Source organism: Rhyacophila brunnea, unplaced genomic scaffold, assembly GCF_057557595.1.
Source record: "Rhyacophila brunnea isolate RB1 unplaced genomic scaffold, BYU_Rbru_1.0 scaffold_11, whole genome shotgun sequence".
In the NCBI taxonomy this organism is placed as follows: domain Eukaryota; kingdom Metazoa; phylum Arthropoda; class Insecta; order Trichoptera; family Rhyacophilidae; genus Rhyacophila; species Rhyacophila brunnea.
Window position 1 is genome coordinate 12442504 of NW_028232763.1, and position 18979 is coordinate 12461482.

The following is an 18979-nucleotide window of genomic DNA, read 5'->3' on the forward strand; positions in this document are numbered from 1 at the left end:
ACGCGCGTGCAATCAGATAATTTGACAGTAATTATTATTAACAAACTTTACACAACTAATTGCATACAGGCCAACGCGAAAAAAATAATGTTATTTATTCACAGTGACGTCCCGTGGGGGTAGGCAGATTGAGCGTCGCTTGGGAGCGGCAGTTACTCGAAGGGCGGCAAATCGAAGAAAATCATTTGGAATATATAGAAATAGCTACCAAAACTTAGTAATAACCTATCAGTGACCTAGTCAATTTCTTTAAAATAACTTAAATTATGGATATTTTTACCTAATGGTTGCATTTTGACCGCTTAAAAATACTATATAACGTAAAAAATAGAAAATTATATTTTAATTCTGAGCGTCTAGTGCGAGCACTTTGGGCGAGCACTACCGAAATGGTCTATGGTCTCGAACATTTGTAGACGAATGCGTTCGTTAGCCCACAAACCAAACGCATGACACGCAGCTTCATTTAGCAATGCAACGGGTGGCGTCTAGATGTATCTATAGTCTATGGTAATAACGAAAATATCTTTCCATTAAAAAATTAGCTCACTGGTTTTGTCGGGTTCGCGATATCTAGTTTACTTCCGTTGCCCTTCGAGTCCTTGGTGACCAGAAACGACACGTGCAGATTTGCGAATAATTAGTCTGATATTTTGTTAGTGATGTATCCTTAGTCCTTACAACACATTTCTTAGATATTGGACTCATGCAAGGATGATAAAAAATGAGGCGGCATTTTGGCATAGCCTAGGGGCGGCATTTTATCTAGGGACGTCAGTGTATTGCAAGAGTTGTGTTACTTTTATTTTTAATGTATGGCGTTTATTTTGTTATTAATTTTTAATCTAATTTAATTACTGAAAGGCCCACTCGTCATAACATTAGAACTATTAAAATTTCCAGCCCTGGATGTTATATTTTTATGACACCAGCGAAGCTATTCTATACACAAGGCTCGTATGGACGGTAATTTATTATATCTTTGGCGGCTCTCGTGGTGCAGTGCGCAATGCGCTGGCCTTCCATCACGGAGTTATAGGTTCGATTCCCAGTAAGGTCAAAATATATTTACATAATCTATGTAAATTCCTCAAGCCTGGGAGTTTTACCACTATTATTGGGCTTCACGGCCTGTTGTGGTGTTTAATAAAAAAATAATAATATGTATTAAGGCGGGTTGTCTGTCAAAAAGTACTATGATTTAACAGCCTCTCTCTTGGCTGTGTTAACTTTTAGAGCGAGATAGACAGTTTTTTTAAAACATATTGTACAATTAACCACTTAAATACATAAATATGACAAAGTGGTAATATTTATCACTTTAGCTGTCTACGGCCGACTTGTGTATAGAATAGACCCACAGACGTAATATTAATATTATTATTACCTAAGTAAGTACATGTCAAATTCAAATGTTATATTTAGTTCCAAAGTGTGTACTTATTGATAGGTTGAATGAATAGCCAACAACCATTACTTTTATAAGTTATAATAAATCCCTAGACACTTATTCAAAGTATTGTAGAACCAATGGTACAACGTTTGATCAGATAAAAATTACAATTTAAAACTAACTTTATGACGTGAGAAGCAATGTATAACCTCTTCATAATTAGCAATTGAGTTTAATTCGGTTTGATTTAGAGACATTGTGCTGACTTAAATTAAAATTATAAAATAAAAACATTTCACTACGGGATCTTTTGTGAAAAAGGTTAATAAACGATGTAATAATATCATTATTCGCTTATAACAAAGACTTAATGCTCATAATAATTATTAACATAGCAGTTAATTTTATTTCGGTGCCAGGGTTTTCATTATTTAATAATAAATCAACATGACCAATAGTATGAATTTTCTGTATTTTTTTTCCTTTCATTTTTGTATCAGTGAGTGAATAATGTCAGAAGCAAATAATTATAAAAATGCAGAATTGAAAATATAAATGAGAACTGCTTCCTCGTGTGTGCCTTGTCAGGCACCATATGCGAGGGGTGCGAGACTAATCAATGCGCTCCCCTGAGACATATTATAGACTTTCAGCAATATGCTGTGTATTTTGTTTTTGAAATTTTATTTTATTGTTTATATTGTGTTTATTTTTTTCTTCTGTCTTCTGAGGGTAATATTTTCTATATATGGGTTGTCGAATTAGTAGGTAGGTACTATAAAATTTTAAAACGTCATAGAAGCCATTTTTTCTGATTTCCACCAAAATTCACATCTGTGTTAAGTATTATTTGGAAAAGCATAATGGAAAGATACACAAGAGTAATGTTTTTAATGTTAAGAATCCAATATCCGTCAAAAAAGTAAACGTACTAGGTACTGAAAATATCGGTATTGTGAATCCAGGGCTCGAAATAGAACGTAACGCACCGGAGCGCCGTTCCGGCTCGTGAAATTCGTAAAATTATCGCTCCATCCCGTGGAAAAAATATGTTGACCATCTGAGCTAGATAGGCCATAGAATAGAAAATCTGACACACTTATTTTTATAAAATACTCATACGATTTGATGACTACGTAAATATCTTCAGAAAATTTGTCGAGCGCTCCGGTTCGTAAACTTTTCCATTTCGAACGCAGTGTGAATCAAAGTATGGATGAAAATCCAGAACAGTCAATAACACGTCGTTCTTAAGAACTTGAATTTTCTTATTTGTACTACATGGAATATTATTCTCCATAAAGAATTCCATTTGAAGGCGTATAAAATACAGTTAAGGTGACGCATCAGTGAAACGCCAAATAATTTTCAACTGTACGCGCGACGAAATTTTGTACTCGCTTCGCATTCATTGAGAGAACGTCGGGTCAGACACACGTCACTTTGCTGCGTGATGGCGACGGGCCAATTAATTCTAAAATCGTGTAAAGATGACTAAAAACGTTACCCATTTACTTTAAAAAGAAAACATGTCAATGAATATATTATTATTGTTACTAATAGAATAATAAACAGAACATAAAATGGACGTATGTTGGATTTATATGAGAAATAATATTTCGTTTGACAGGCGTCATTTTCACCCGCGACCCGCAATCCGCACATCGCCTAGCAACGATCTTTTTAGACCGTGCCTCAACTAATGCATGGCCTTAACTAACACAAGAACCCAAACCGAATGACAATTTTGTGCGTCGAAATTCTGCTGTTTGGGCTTTAAAGCAACTTGAAAGAGACCCATTATTTCAACGAAGCTCATTTTTGGTTAACTGGCTTCATAAATAAGCACAATTGTCGCATTTGAAGTAATGAAAACTCACATGCTATTCTTGAAATACCTTCACAGTTAACAGCCACAAAAATTAACAGTTTTGTGTGGTCTATGGTCTGGAGATGTAATTTGACCGTATTTTTTTGAAAACGAAAATGGCAATGCAATTACTGTCAATGGAGAACGCTACAGAAACATGATAACTGATTTTTTTCTGACATGAATTAAAGGATTTTGATCTGGACGATATGTGGTTCCAACAAGATTGTGCAACATGCCATACAGCTCGTGATAAAATCAATTTATTGAGAGAAAAGTTCAGTATATTTTTATATCTTTTATTTGATAACCCTTTATTACATAAGACATATTTTTATTTAACTCGTTTGTTTAGTACCAGTAGCTCTTTGCAGTTGCTCTTTGCATGGTGCATGTCGCGGACTACACGTGACGTCACAGTAAGCTGCCGCTACGGGAAAAAGCTGTGTAATGTCGTTTTTCTTAGTGTTTAAAATGTTATCAGACTGATGCTCCCATCCCGTAGCACATTTTGAACCTTTAAACGAGCATTGTCAGTTGGCAAAATCTGCCGAAATCACCAAAACAACAATGAGGTTACCTCACGTTAAACCGCACTGCATCGATAACTGCATGGCGTTTTGAATGTTTTTATCTTTTTCTACATGACGTCTACACTTTTTCAAATTATGTCAAAATCACGTTTTTTGTTTTTAGGGGTTGGCACTATGTATTTTCTATAAGAATATTGTCTATTATCTATGGTCTGCAGGTTGGGTTCTGTTCAAAATATTATCTATGGATAGGTATAATATCGCAAGTAATTTTAACGTACGCACACGTAGAAACTGTTCAAATTAATTTAAATTAGCATGAATAATTAATAATAATTCAAAATACTAATACATTAGAGTTGGCACTGTCTATAACTATTAAATTTAGATAGGTGGTGATCGTTCAAAATATTCTGCAAAATGACGAAACCATAGACTAATTTTGTCGCCGTGACAGAGTGACAGCGGCGTGACATGCATCTCAGCATGTCAACACAAACATTTAAATTTAGAACGAAACGTTATTGAACAATAATCGATGATTTAAAAAAAATATAATAAAAACTAGGTATATAGGTACCTAATTAGTTATGGACGCAAAATTCAACGGCATTTCGATAAGTGGACCGTTTCAACGATTTTCTTTGCATGAAGTCGTCGGCAGTTTTACGGGTCATAATCGGAAGCTATCAAATTTATAGTGCAGACATCCGCAAAATAAAACGAAATATTTTTTAGTAAAATTAAAACTATCAATTTCTTTGTATAAAATATTAAGCATTTGATTTTACATCAAGAGAATAACAAATGTAGTATGAAACAGTTATCTGGTATACCTACTAATTAGTACCCACTTAAGCATATACCCCGTTTACACGTGCATGGATTTACTGTTGACAGTAAGATGTAAGATAAGTAAATTTATGGGTACACATTGTATTATCCTGCAGTTGGCAAGATTGGATGGATGAATCAAAAAAGTTTGGAAGCTTCTGAATTTGTATCCGACAGTAGGATTATTTCGATCTGCGCCTGCGCAGTAGAACGATAGTGGCGAACCTGCCGGCAAAAAACGAACTACGAACGAATTTTCAGGTTGACCGATTTTCACTATCTGTCAAATATTCCATAAAATGACAACATCGCGTCTCACTTACTCTTGAAGAATGAGATTGGGGAGACAGTCAGCACTTTTAGGTGTAAACAGTTATTGTCACGGTAGTTTAAAATACGCACTATTGCCGCTAGTAAATCCATGCACGTGTACATGCGGTACTAGTACAGACCAATATATTATTAAAACCAGCAAACAAATTGTGATCTTACATGAATAATTGACATACACACAATTTTTTAAACTTACATCCCTTCCGTTTTTTTACTAAGCCAAACTTAGTCTTTCAATGCAATCTCATCGGCATCTAGATATTTTTGTGTCTTTTCCATAACAGTAATGTATAGTTTTTATTATACTGTCATTTACCGGAGAAGTATTAATTTTCCTCTGAGAAAACAATGGACACGTTATGATATTTTATTTGTAAATATCATATGCGTTATCTAAGGATTTGGGAAAGTTTCTCAACATTTAGTTGCCCACAGATCATTAATAACAGTAAGCTGAATTTATTAATCGAAAAAATATTCGGCGATTTATTCTTTTTTTAAATGCCACTGCTCTCAAAAGTTGTAATATTTGTATCCGTTCCTTCATTCACCGTATTTTATTATGTGCCACCCCTATGCAACTCACTGGTATGCCAAACGTTCGTTAATTAGATAGAGCTAGCCATGGCCCCTACAAAGGGGGGCTGAGAGCGCTCTAGCCTAGGGGCCCGGGATCAAGGGGGCCCCGGCGTAGCCGGTCGACCAGATAAATGAGATAAACACACATCTTAAATTTGATCTAATAGTAAAAAGCGCTATTTTACTTTGATGTTATTACCATTTCAAAATATATAGTCAGACAATGCAATTTTTGGTTGTTATATTGTGTTGATAGTCGACAACTCCATAATTCAATGTGGTAAAAAATCGCTAAAAATACACTGAATTTTAATTGACCTCGAACCCCGTTTGAAAAACGCCACTGTAGAACGTTAAACCTTAGCGATAGGTAGGGGGACCTGCCAAATATCCTGGCCTGGGGGACCGCTTCAGGATGTGAGGCCATGGAGTTGGAATAACTAACATATATTTACTTGGGGGTACCAAACTCAACAGCGACCACTATGGATGTATGAAGAGAATTATTGGAGGAAGCCAATGTTCACCCCGGTTTGTCGCGTTTCTGACGGTGACTATGTACCAGTGGTGAAGGGTGGAGGTAGGCTGTTAAGATCCGCCATAAATAGTGCACATTAAACTTTGTCTGACACACGTAATTGTTTTCATTGAAATAAGACCACAGTTTACAGATGGTAATGGTTAGTTTTTAAAATTCAATTAATCTCTGGGAAACCAAACCATAATCAATAATGGTCAAAAAATACTCGTCTATCTATAAAATATCTAAAATTATGTAAGTATTTAAATCATACATAACTTTGGATATTTTATAGATTTAATTATATATTTTTTATTTATTATAGTTTGGTTTATGCAGGGCTTAATGAATTTAAAAAAATGAATCAACAAAATGTGTAATATGTATTCTTAATCCAACGAAAACAAATACCTAAGTATGAATGAAAAAGTGTGCACAATTGTGTCGTATTGCCCAAAATATACCAAAACTAATATGGTTTGGTTTAGGCAGGGCTTAATTGATGTTTAAAAACTAACCAACATCATCTGTAAATTGTATTATTGTAATATTCATTCAATAAAAACAAATACGTATGACTAGCAAAGTCTAATGTGCACTATTTATGGCGGATCTTAACAGCCTACTTCAACCCTTCGCTACTGCTATGTACTCTAACAATTACATGATTTTATATGCCATCAGATTTGCCTGATAATATCAAGAAATCATTATTACAAACTGTTTCTAATAATTCGTTTAACTGCAGTTTTAACACGAAAAAAAAACAAAAACCATCCTTGCGTTACGATTCACTTTCGAGATTGCAATAATAATTATTTTTACATCGATAATCGTCACATTGTAATAAGCAAAAATGGCCGCTTATGGAACTGTCAAAGACGTAATCGGTTAGATCTGATACCCCGAGACTAATTATGATAATAATGTTAACTTATTTTCTTTGCGGAACTGACGATCACCTTTTCCAGTGACAGCTTGCACAAGATTAGCAGATTAGCAGACAAGTAGTATCGGATTAAGACCAGATTAACCAGAGTACAGCTAATTAGATTAAGCGAATAGGTCAGAACTTATCACTATTTTTTATCATACGGTAATCGGGCAATAGATAGATAGTTATGTAGGAAATATTTTTTTATCGCAACTAGATAAGATTTAATATTAGCAAAATAGTTTTTGTGCATTTGTTAAAAAAATCTTACAGTTTTATCGAGTAAACTAAGTTACCAGAATTTATCTCATACATTATTTATTTTTAAGTTAAGGTATGTATCTATGTTGATTGACCCCGATTAAATCAATTTAAAAGAAAGGTTTATTTATATATTTGTTCGATTAAAAGTAGTAGGTACCTACCAGTGGCGCAGGATAGAGAGGTAGGCTGTTAAGATCCGCCATAAATAGTACACACTAAATTTTGTCAATTAGACGTATTTATTGTCATTTAAATAAGACTACAATTTACAGATGGCGTTGGTTTGTTTTTAAATTTCAATTAAACCCTTCGAAAGCCAAGCCATAATAGATAATAGTCAAAAATTCATCGTTTATCTATAAAATATCTAAAATAATGCATTAAATCATAAATAACTCTGCATATTTTATAGAATAATAATTTTTATCTACATAGTTTGGTTTAGGCAGGGCTTAATGAATTTAAAAAAAATGAACGAACAAAATGTGTAATAAATATATAGTATTCTTAATCCAACGAAACATACCAAAACTATTATGGTTTGGTTTAGGCAGGGTTTAATTGATTTTTAAAAACTAACCAACAGCATCTGTAAATAAATTATAATATGTATTACTTCAATAAAAACAAATACGTATGACTAATAAAGCTTAATGTGCACTATTTATGGCGGATCTCATTCGCTGCTGACTAGATAATGACTTTTTAATTACCACCTTTAAAATGCACGTTAATTACATCGATTGGCCGCCTTGTCATTACGCGCCAGGTGCGTCTTCAGCGTCCAAAGTATTCAGCCTATATTCACCCTTCGCTACTGGTACCTACATACGGCGTAGGTACTTTCCGATTAATTAAAAAATATATATTTACAAAGAGTCGGTTTATTGGTAGAAGAAGTTAGATGTTTGAGCTCCAACTTCGATTCCGCTAAAACTAACATAAATCACTACTCCTAGTTTTAAATAATAAATTATTGTTCAACCATATTTTATTTTTCTAGTTAAGAGACGAGTACGCATTGGTCCTCACTCTGACCGACGGCCATCTTGGCGATGGAAACTTCATCACGCAGAGTTTCCTGCTCCTCGTGGAAGACGTGAACGACAACGAACCAGTTTTCAAGCCATATCCCACTGCACTTAGCGTTAAGGAAGACTCCGCGCCAGGAATCCTCACATCCATAGAAGCCACTGACTTGGACGAAGGTGCTTATGGACAGGTGAGTCTTATATAATTTATAACAGTATTTGATAACATCCCAGCATACTTAATTATTATTCACGCAAGTTATAATAGCTACCGGTTACTGTAAATCATTTTAAACTATCGTATACACACAATATTATGGGACATTAACTCTGCTGTTATCCTGATGAACTCTATACCATAGGTTCTTAACCGGTGGTCCGCGAAGATTTTTTGGGTTGGCAGCAAAAATTTTCTGCAGTTCAAAAATAGTTACCTAGAAATCCAACATTTGAAGTGGGGTTGTATTCAGTGACGTCCCGTGGGGGTCGGCAGATTAAGCGTCGCTTGGGGGCGGCAGTTACTCGAAGAGCGACAAATCGAGGAGAATCATTAGATATATTATATAGAAATAGCGGGAATGGGACGATTTGGCACCGCGAACTGACCTCCGCCGATTGGCCTCCGGTAATTGGCCGCCGGTACAATCGGACGCCGGCCCAATTGGACGCCGACCCAATTCGACGCCGACCCAATTGGCCTCCGGGAGGATTGGACGCCGCACAGTTGAATTAAATGCGCAAAGGAATAGACGTACGTTACGATTTGTTGGAGTAAATAAGCAAGTCAGTTTAATATGCTTCTATCTTCTCAGTAGTTGTACCTTATACATTTCGCGCTTGACACATTTTTAATATAGATTGAGAATAATTATTATGCCTTATAATGTTTATTAAAAGAAAATAATTCTTCCCTCGCTAAAACTTAAAGATGTGTATAATCAATTAATTTATTGTCTATACATGGGTACTTATTTATATTTACAACAAATATTAAAAATAATGTTAGATGTTTTATCGACTTAATATTATAATAAAGCTTTAAACATGTATATTATTATGCATAAATGCGTATTTTAAGATAGTATGAAATTACAAACAAAATATTAAGTAAGTTATCTGCTAAGTATAAATGTTTCAGTAGTTTGATGGATAAACTACTTAGGTATTGGGTGCCGGACGAAATCCCGAAGTGAAATATCATCAATAAAAATAAAAAGAAATATCATCAATAATTGCGCAATTTTTGCAAGAGACACAAAATCCATTCGTTCTACAAAATAGTCTCTCCTGAAAAAAAATTGCGCCTTTAATTCAACTGTGCGGCGTCCAATCCTCCCGGAGGCCAATTGGGTCGGCGTCGAATTGGTTCGGCGTCCAATTGGGCCGGCGTCCGATTGTACCGGCGGCCAATTACCGGAGGCCAATCGGCGGAGGCCAGTTCGCGGTGCCAAATCGTCCTAGACCCGAAATAGCTACCTAAACGTAGTAATAACGGAAATATCTTTCCATTAAAAAATCAGCTCACTGGTTGGAAACAAAACGTATTAATTAACTAACATACAAGGTTTAATAGGACTATATTTTTTGTTGGGTTCGCGATGTCTAGTTTACTTCCGTTGTCTTTGGAGGTCACGTCCTTGATGACCAGCAATGACACTTGCAGATTTTTGAATTAAATGTAGGTACATATTTGCCTAATGTAAAATGTATCCAAATGTTTTTGCCAGTCGCTCGCGAGCTTAAAAAGTTGCCAGGTGTATTTTTAAATGTATCTGAAACCGTGGAAATATTTATATTGAAGCAGAGATAGCATTTAAATTAGATTTAGTAGTATATATATTTTGTCGGTAATGTAGCTAGCTATAGGTACCACACATTTCTTAGATATTCTTGTCAGAAGGATAATGAAAAATATTGTATTGCAAAAATGGGGCGGCATTTTGGCGCTGCTTAGGGGCGGCATTTTGTCTAGGGACGTCACTGGTTGTATTATATTTCGACAATTGTTTCAAAAATAGTGCAAATATAAATATTTATTATTTTATTCCAATGTTGATGATCCGCAAAACATTTTTTGATTTTTTTATCGTCCGCGGATGTAAAAAGGTTAAGAAACATTGTTCTATATACCTACAACTATATACAAACAATACTTATATATTATTTTTAATTCGTAAAGCTATATCAATGTAGTCCCTATGACCGTTTTTTTCTAAAATAAATAAATTTAACTAACAGACCCCTATCAGTACGGTAACCATCCGTCCTTTATTTAAGAGCAGAATATTTATTATTATTAGATTTATTTCTTTATTGACGAAAAGACATCGTTTTACTTAAAATAAAATACAATATCTTCAATTTGATTTTCGTGTCATCTTCATTATCGTATTGTTATTATTTACTGATCATAATAATATAATATTTTTTTTTATTTTTTGTTAAGTAAGTAAGTAAGTACTTATATATTATTTTTCACCAAAAAAAAAGACGACGTGCACTAAAAGTAAACAAAAATAATCCTTGCTAGTCTAGTCCTAGTCTCACTAGTCAAGCCTGTTATCAAGTTATCATATATGTAGGCCGTTAAGAGAATATCTAATGACTGTGAATAACATAGTTGTAGACAATATGCGCAAATACTTAGTCTTTTGAAGCATCACTAGCTTCATATAGGTAAACTAGACAGAACCAAAATCTCAAGGACAAACCATGTCAAACTACATACAAATACTTTGGATCATCTCTATCCGAACCCTTTGTTTGTGTTAGTAGAGGATTCAATTCACTCTGAAACAGTGTATGTATGTGTAAGTGAATGCTAAATTCAATTAAGTTATGTAATAATACTCAGAATTTGATGTGATTAAATTCTATTTTTTAAAGGATATGTACGCAAAATTTCTTTATTTCCAACATCACATTTATAATTAATTTTTGTATTCAAACGTCAATGTATATTAAACTCTCTATTTTAAAATATATCTTTCCATTAGTTACAAGTAGTTATGATCTATCTACAATGTAAAATTAATAGATATTCTTATATAGGTATATAGTCATTTGCCATTCGTTTAAAATTTGAAGTTTCTCTCGCCAACCTTGCAATCATAGAATTTCGATTTTCATCTCTGATGTTACGTTTCGAACTTCCAGACTTTTAAATTTCGAATTTTTAAATTTCGGCACCGATGCAGGTTTTGAATAAAGTTTCGGCACCGATTATTACAAAACAAAAGAAACGTTAACTCTTTATTGTACCAATTTAGATTGCGGAGATATCTTTGTTGATGTTTTTCGTTCATTTGAATGAATGCCTAACTAACAATCGGAATTACGCGGAAATTATCCAAATTAAGATTAATTTAAAAGCGGGTTCCTTCAGATTTGTTTAAACTCGCAATATCGCCTTCAAAGATGTTGTATACGGATAATAGGATATAGAAAACGCATTTTCTAAGTATTTTTATCTTAATGGATCTCCGAAAATTCCTTAATTATAAATAATTAATTAGGTACAAAAATGATGTAATAAAAACAAATGATTTAAATTTAAATCATGTACCTATGTGCCGTTTGAAATACAATATACTGCATTTGCCTCAGTCTTAATGATATATAGAGAGCGCCTATTTTTCGGCAAAATGAAGCCATGTTTCTTGCGTATGCGCACAGTAGAACGTCGATTTTATTATTATCAACTTATCTATGAAACGTTATAACATCGTGATGTTTCTCAGTACGGCTACCAAATTTAAACACAACATAGTTAATAATAATATGTTCTACTAAAATAACTAGCATAATTACCACTAATTTTATATTTAAACAAAAATAATAAATTTCAGCAACACCTGCTCGCAGTTTTTAAATGAACGAAATCAGTAAAATCCAGTTTACCGGCGATGTTTTCAAACAATATTTAATTCAGCCGTAGAAATCCTATCTTACTCTAACGCATAGTGTAGAGATATAAACGTGCCGAATGCTTACTCACTCGCACTTATGGTTCGTTTTTGTTCAGGCCTTGGTATTTACCTACTTAGATTAAAAATATTAAATAATAGTGAACAGCTTCCGTAAATTAAAATGCATTTCGTATTTTTCGGAATAACTTTTCTGATAGAGCGGCGCGTTTCTTTGACGCAACCTATTCATCAAAAAATGTAAAAGAGGGCCTCCGAAGAGTTCAAACCAGCCACAAGTCATTAAAATGTATTAATATTATAAAAAAAACGTTTTTCTCATAAACTTAGTATAAAATATTATCCAAAGCATAACAAAATTCCTGCATTTATTATTTGGAAATTTTAAAATATATTACTTATCATTTTTATTATCGTATGGGGCGGCCTCTAAACCAGTCAGTACGTCGGGCCACTGTTCCTAGGTTGCTTTTCTCTATTGTATGTCATATTTCATCAAATAATTCTTTGTAAAGAACCATATTTATTTTACTCATATATCAATTTATTAACATACTGCTCAATCTAATAATATTCCACAAATAATCTCATCTCTTTTTTTGACTACATACTTACATAAATGTATTATAATAGAACATTTTTTTATTGTGTATTTCATATGTTGTAAGAAAAATTCATTCTCACTTTAATTTATTTACGGTAAAAGTCAATAAATTATTGACTAACGTGGAAGGAGGTTTGTCAGTACCTACCCCATCGTTATTTGTCATTTGAATAATATATTACAAATATTATTTATAGGTTGTTTACAATTTACAAGAACTGGAAGGCGACTCAGACGCATTTTCCATCCAAACGCTCAACGGGAAGGGAATCATTCGTCTGGTCGGCTCGCTGGATTACGAAAAGAAGTCGCTGTATCAGCTGAGAATATTGGCGATAGACAGGGCCAACCAGGGAAGGGTGAATACGGGAACCGCTGCAATCCTCGTCAAGGTTCAAGATGTGGAAGACCAGCCGCCCGAGTTCGTCGCCGTCACTCCGGTCACCAGGATCAGTGAGGATTCGCCCGCGGGAACCTCAGTATTACAAGGTACGTTAAGTTTCCTCAAAACAGCTGTCCAATTTGTGATGTCACTGACGTGGGTGCCGGACGAAATCCCAAATGCTGAAATCCCGAATGGCCGAAATCCCGAAGGCCGAAATCCCGAAAAATAAAAAATATAAACAATAATTATTTTCAAAAACTACCTACCTGAAAGCAAAAAATACAATTTTTTTATAAAAGAAAATGCAATAAAAAATATATATTTTTTGATAATTAACGTGAATGGGATAATCAGATTTTTGAAAAAATACTTGTAAACAATATCTACAATATAACCAAACGATGTTCGACGGAAATGCAAAACAAATAACAGATTTTCTATGCAATAGATACTCTTTATTCTAGGAATTTCCAACCTTATTTTCATCATGAGTTATGTCATCCATAATGTAGTTAATAAAGTTTAATTATTTCAGTGCACGCAGTCGATGGAGATCGAGGAGTCAACAACAAAATATCTTACAGCATCATATCAGGTGGAGAGGACCAGTTCGACATCGACGGAAGTTCAGGAATCATTTACACCATCAATGCTCTTGACAGAGAGGAACCTGATAGCAACAATGGCGCATATATTTTGGAAATTCTCGTAAGATGGATCCACATTCTATATAAACCAATAAAGATAATATTTAGATAAAAGATGTCAGTGGTTTTCAAAGTTATTCATTTTTTACGACTCCCTTTGTTTATATTTCGTCACGGTAATTTGTGAGAGTTTAAAACTTTTTAGGAAAACACTCAATCTTTGAAACAATATGTACCGAATTGTTAAAATCTAGATTCCGTTCTCTTTTATCAATTCAAAATAAAATCTAGATAAGAATTACCTTAATACCTACCTAGGCAGACCTGCTGAAAAAATTCACGTTTTGACAAAATCATGAGAAGGGTCAAAAGAAGTTACGGAATTAATTGTTCATAATAATTTATGTTTGATTTTACCGTTTACAAGTTTTTTTCTAATTGCCCAATTTATATTTGCACAGAATTAAAAAAAATCTTAGTTCACTTTGTTTAGCTGCAATGTATCGAAGTAGGTATGTGGTTCAAATATTATAATTTCAACTTACCCATCTTGAAATGCAGTATAACTTTTATAAGGGGTGCAAACATTAATGAAATACTTTCTAGGGGTGTAGGGCATAAAAAAGGTAGGGATCCCCCTATCTATAGAATATAAATAGACACTTGTTTTTTTTAATTTATTAAGCTATGAAGTCTCCGCTGAAGCTTATTTATGATGGTTAATGATTGTAAGTACTATGTTTTAAAAAATACCTATTATTCATAATGGGTACATACATAATATTCCATGTTAGCTTCAACCATGTGGTGGAGACCGACAAATTTAACGTGAGGCAACGCGGCAGCTATGCAGCGGAGCCTCACGTTAAAAACTTGTCGGTCTCTATTATAATTTATACTCGAAGGTTACATTCTCTCAGAAATATTTGGATACACAAAAAGGCTTTGATATTTGGCTGAGCTATAAAAATCTCAATATTAAACATACATAATTTTAAAAACGCTTCTGATAAAATATATTATAATATAACCAATAAAAAAAATCTTTTTGAAAAAAGTAAGACACCCAGCAGGAATTGAGCCTGTAACTCTTGGGTTTCGCGCCCATGAGGCACCATACTTAATTGCGACAAATTTTAACTATCTGCTCTTAATACTCTCTGAAGCGCTTTCCAAATTGAGTTACTATTGGCAATCGGCTTTTGTATTTTAAATCAAAGTAGGTTTTACTTTAATTACTAACTGACGTCACGGATCACTCCAAGATTTTTATGAATTTGATTTTCAAGAATGTTACATTCTTAAATTTAGTGAATTATGAAATATTTATTATTGAATAAAAAGAATAGTTAATTATAAATCTCAATATTAATTGGTAATTGATGCTTTTGACTTCTTAGATTTTTAAAGAGCCTCATCTTTGACCATAATACCATTTATAATTGTCACTTCCACATTTAGAATCATTTGTTATACCTACCTAAGCAAGCTAGGAATGCTGCAAGATTGTAGTAATCAGCTCTACACTTGTTCTCCCAGATAGTTGTAACTCTTCACCTATTCGAACTGAGTGCCATTGGTAAAGATCTCTTTTTAATCAGCGATGCTATTACATCTTTGGTATGTATATTTCTCAGTCTTTTTTGTTACTAACTTCATAATTTTGATAATGATTCATATTTCAGGCAATTGAAGATTCTCAAGCAATAACACCACCGCCCAGTGCATCGACCGAGGTAACAATAATCCTGACAGACGTGAATGACGAGACACCGCAGTTTAGAAGTAAAAGATATATTTGTGAGGTGGTGGAAAACGCTCAACAAAATACGCCGCTCACATTTCTGCAAGATGCTATTCCAGAAGTTTATGATTATGACCAAGTGAGAACACAATTTTATTAGAAGGAAGTTATGATATTATTTTTTCATCTAAAGTTGCAAGCATTGACATCTAGTGGTGAAAATGCAATGTAATTAAATAGAAATTTTTATTTTGAAATGTCAGATGGCATACCTTACATGAATAATAATAAATAATATTTTATAAATAATTTTACAAAACGTAAACCTAGCGTATAATACATTTTATTATGTATTTATTATGCAGAATTATTCTCACAGTAATGATGTAATGTGTAAAGCTAAAAGTATTAAATACAATATGCAATATTGTCAAAGAGCAATAATGAATGTACACCCTTATGTTTAATCAATAAATTCTGTGCTAATAAAACAAGCTTCAACAGAATCATCTTCAATTTTGTTTAAAGAAGATAACTCATTTTTAAATTTTCCGACCATGTCCGATCCTAACAAGATCATATGGGCCTCCACGGAGTGGAGGTTTGTATTAACAGATTTTGTTTTTAAGAGAAATGAATGTCAGCCACTTGCTCAACCTATTAGGTCCATACTCTGACTCATACACAAATTGAAAAACAATATGGCTACTTGCCAGACCCAGGATTCGAACCTGGGACCCAAGACGCTATTCGTGGGTATTTAAATTGTGTAGTTCTTAAATACCAACATAAAATTGTGTGTATCAAAATCATTATTTTTTTAGCATTCAATAACTATCTAACTTAATCATTTATTCCAATGTACAAATAATTTATTTTTATAGGGAAAAAATGGAACCTTTGAACTATATTTGGAAGGTGACGAAGGGGTATTCGAGGTGACTCCGTCACGTGGTGTTAACGAGGCTTCATTTCTCATCCGAGTCAGCGACGCATCATTTCTTGACTACGAACAAGTTACCGTCATGAATTTCTCACTCATAGCAAAAGAAACTGTACCTTTGAACCCAAAAATGAGGTATGAACAACACGTACATTTTGTACCTATTCCTGCAATTTTTCTGTGTTTTTTTTTCTTACCACTATATTATTCAAATCATACGATTTATACAAGACCCGTGCGCATTTCAAGCTATAAAATTTGGATAATAAATGTAAAATTATATATAAAATTATGTTACCGCAATATAAAAATTGAACCTTTTTTCAGCATTGTCCCAATAACAGTCCACATTAGAGATGGAAATGACAATTTCCCAGAATTTACGGAACCAATGTATGATGTGTCGGTGCCAGAAAATTGTGGTGTTGGAACAACGGTAGCCTGGGTTCAAGCGCTTGACGATGACTCCGGAAACTATGGAACGAGAGGAATACGTTACACGAACTTGGGAGGAGGAATTGCTCATCTGTATGTATAAAAATTTGACATGTTTTATATAAGACACATCGTATTATGATTCATCGTATGTTACGAATAAATTCAATTTTCAGCTCCTTATGTAGGTATTACAAAATTATAGGTATTCTGACGATGTATGAATTTGACGTTACTTGTCAAACTGAAAATTGGTTTTTTTGTGATATTTTACAGATTAAATCTCAATGCTGTCTCAGGCATTATAACAGTAAAGCTTCCAGGAGGTACTAGTTTCGATAGAGAATTAGTCTCCAGACATTTTCTGACAGTTGAAGCTAGAGATGACTTGGGTCAGGGAAACAGAAATACAGTCCAGTTGGTCATAAATATAGAAGACGTGAATGACAACCCTCCAGTATTTCTACTGAATAAATACGAGGCGAGGCTTCTGGAGGAAGAGACAGAGTTTGAATTGCCACTTGTATTGGAAGCAAGGGACGCAGATTTGAATGGTCAGTATAAAAATAATAGGAAATAAAAATGTTTTTAACTTGGGCTCCATTTTATTTGTATGTCCTATTATGATTTGTTGTTTAGTTTACATTTTTATATAGCAATAAAATTGACTGGAACAATAAATTGATAATGTTACTATTGTGACAAAGACTAGAGTACCATAGTTTTGGTTTTATAAAGCAATTTGTACCATATTCTCTTTATTGTGTTGAAGGTAATTTTTCAATAAGTTATATTTAATTGCATGTGCCATAATTCCATCACTAGATGTCTCTAATACATATTTATTCTATCTTAACATTCACCAGTGAGCGTATAGTTCAAGAAATCGAAGTAATCTTAAAAATAAATTAATCTAATATTAACACATGAATATAACTGAATTGTATGATATTTTCTTACTGACCTACTATTTTAAAATCAAGTTTCTCAAATAATGTTTTTGTTGTTATTTCCTTTCAGGCACACGAAATAGCCGTGTTGAATATTCCATTGTAAGTGGTGAATACAAAGACAATTTTACGATAGATACACTTACGGGTGTGTTAAAACCAGTGGGGTTTATGGATTTTGAGCAGTTGCCCGGAGATAATGGAAATGTTAGACCTATTCAATTAACGGCAAGTAACATTTTTTAAATACTGTACAAAACTTATTATAGAGTTAATTTTTCGTGAATTCATACCTACCTTGTATACACACGGTTGGCAATACTCTTCTATAATATCATATATATTAATAATTGTAATATAATATAAATATACTGTAATGATATATACAGTGCCTATTTTTCGGCAAAATGATACTGTGTTTCTTGCATATAACGCACAGTAGAACATCGATTTTATTATTATAAACTTAACTATGAAACGTAATACCATCGTATTGCTTCTCAGTACGGCTAACAAATTTAAACACAACATAGTTTAACCATATTATTATGTTTTACTAAAATAATTACCACTAACTTTATATTAAACACAAAAATGATAAATTTCAGCAACACATGCTCGCAGTTTTCAAACGAATGTAATCAGTCAAATCCATATTTACCAGCGACGTTTACAAAAAATATTTAATTCAGCTGTAAAAATCTATCTTACTCTTACGCATAGTGCGGAGATATTAGCGAGCTGAATGCTTACTCACTCGCACTTATGGTTTGTTTTTGTTCAGGCCTTGATACATAAGGTTTTCTATCCAAACATTTTTGAAGGTTGATAATAAATAATTAATAAAAACATAAAAAAAACAATCAATTTATCTCAGCATTTGTGGCAATTTTAGCAGATGCAACAAACATGGCGTGCGGCAGTTTAAATTTTTATGACAACATAAACAAACACCAATCAATAAAAAGAATATGCTGTGTGCGTCACAGCATTAACTAGCATAATTTTTAAGAATATCCACTAATTTACATGAATACTTGAAGTTAAAGAGTTG

At 33.4% G+C, this 18979-nt stretch overlaps 1 protein-coding gene across 1 annotated transcript in view; it reads left to right on the top strand.

Moving 5' to 3' along the window:
- Positions 1-18979, top strand: part of Cad88C (cadherin 88C) — a 73289-nt gene that overhangs the window by 30964 nt on the left and 23346 nt on the right. Inside the window, exons 3-10 of the mRNA XM_085960459.1 lie at positions 8264-8482; positions 13019-13310; positions 13742-13914; positions 15539-15736; positions 16482-16675; positions 16868-17068; positions 17252-17529; positions 17996-18153. Coding sequence (XP_085816585.1) covers positions 8264-8482; positions 13019-13310; positions 13742-13914; positions 15539-15736; positions 16482-16675; positions 16868-17068; positions 17252-17529; positions 17996-18153 — 1713 coding nt within the window. The remainder of the gene's footprint in view (positions 1-8263; positions 8483-13018; positions 13311-13741; positions 13915-15538; positions 15737-16481; positions 16676-16867; positions 17069-17251; positions 17530-17995; positions 18154-18979) is intronic.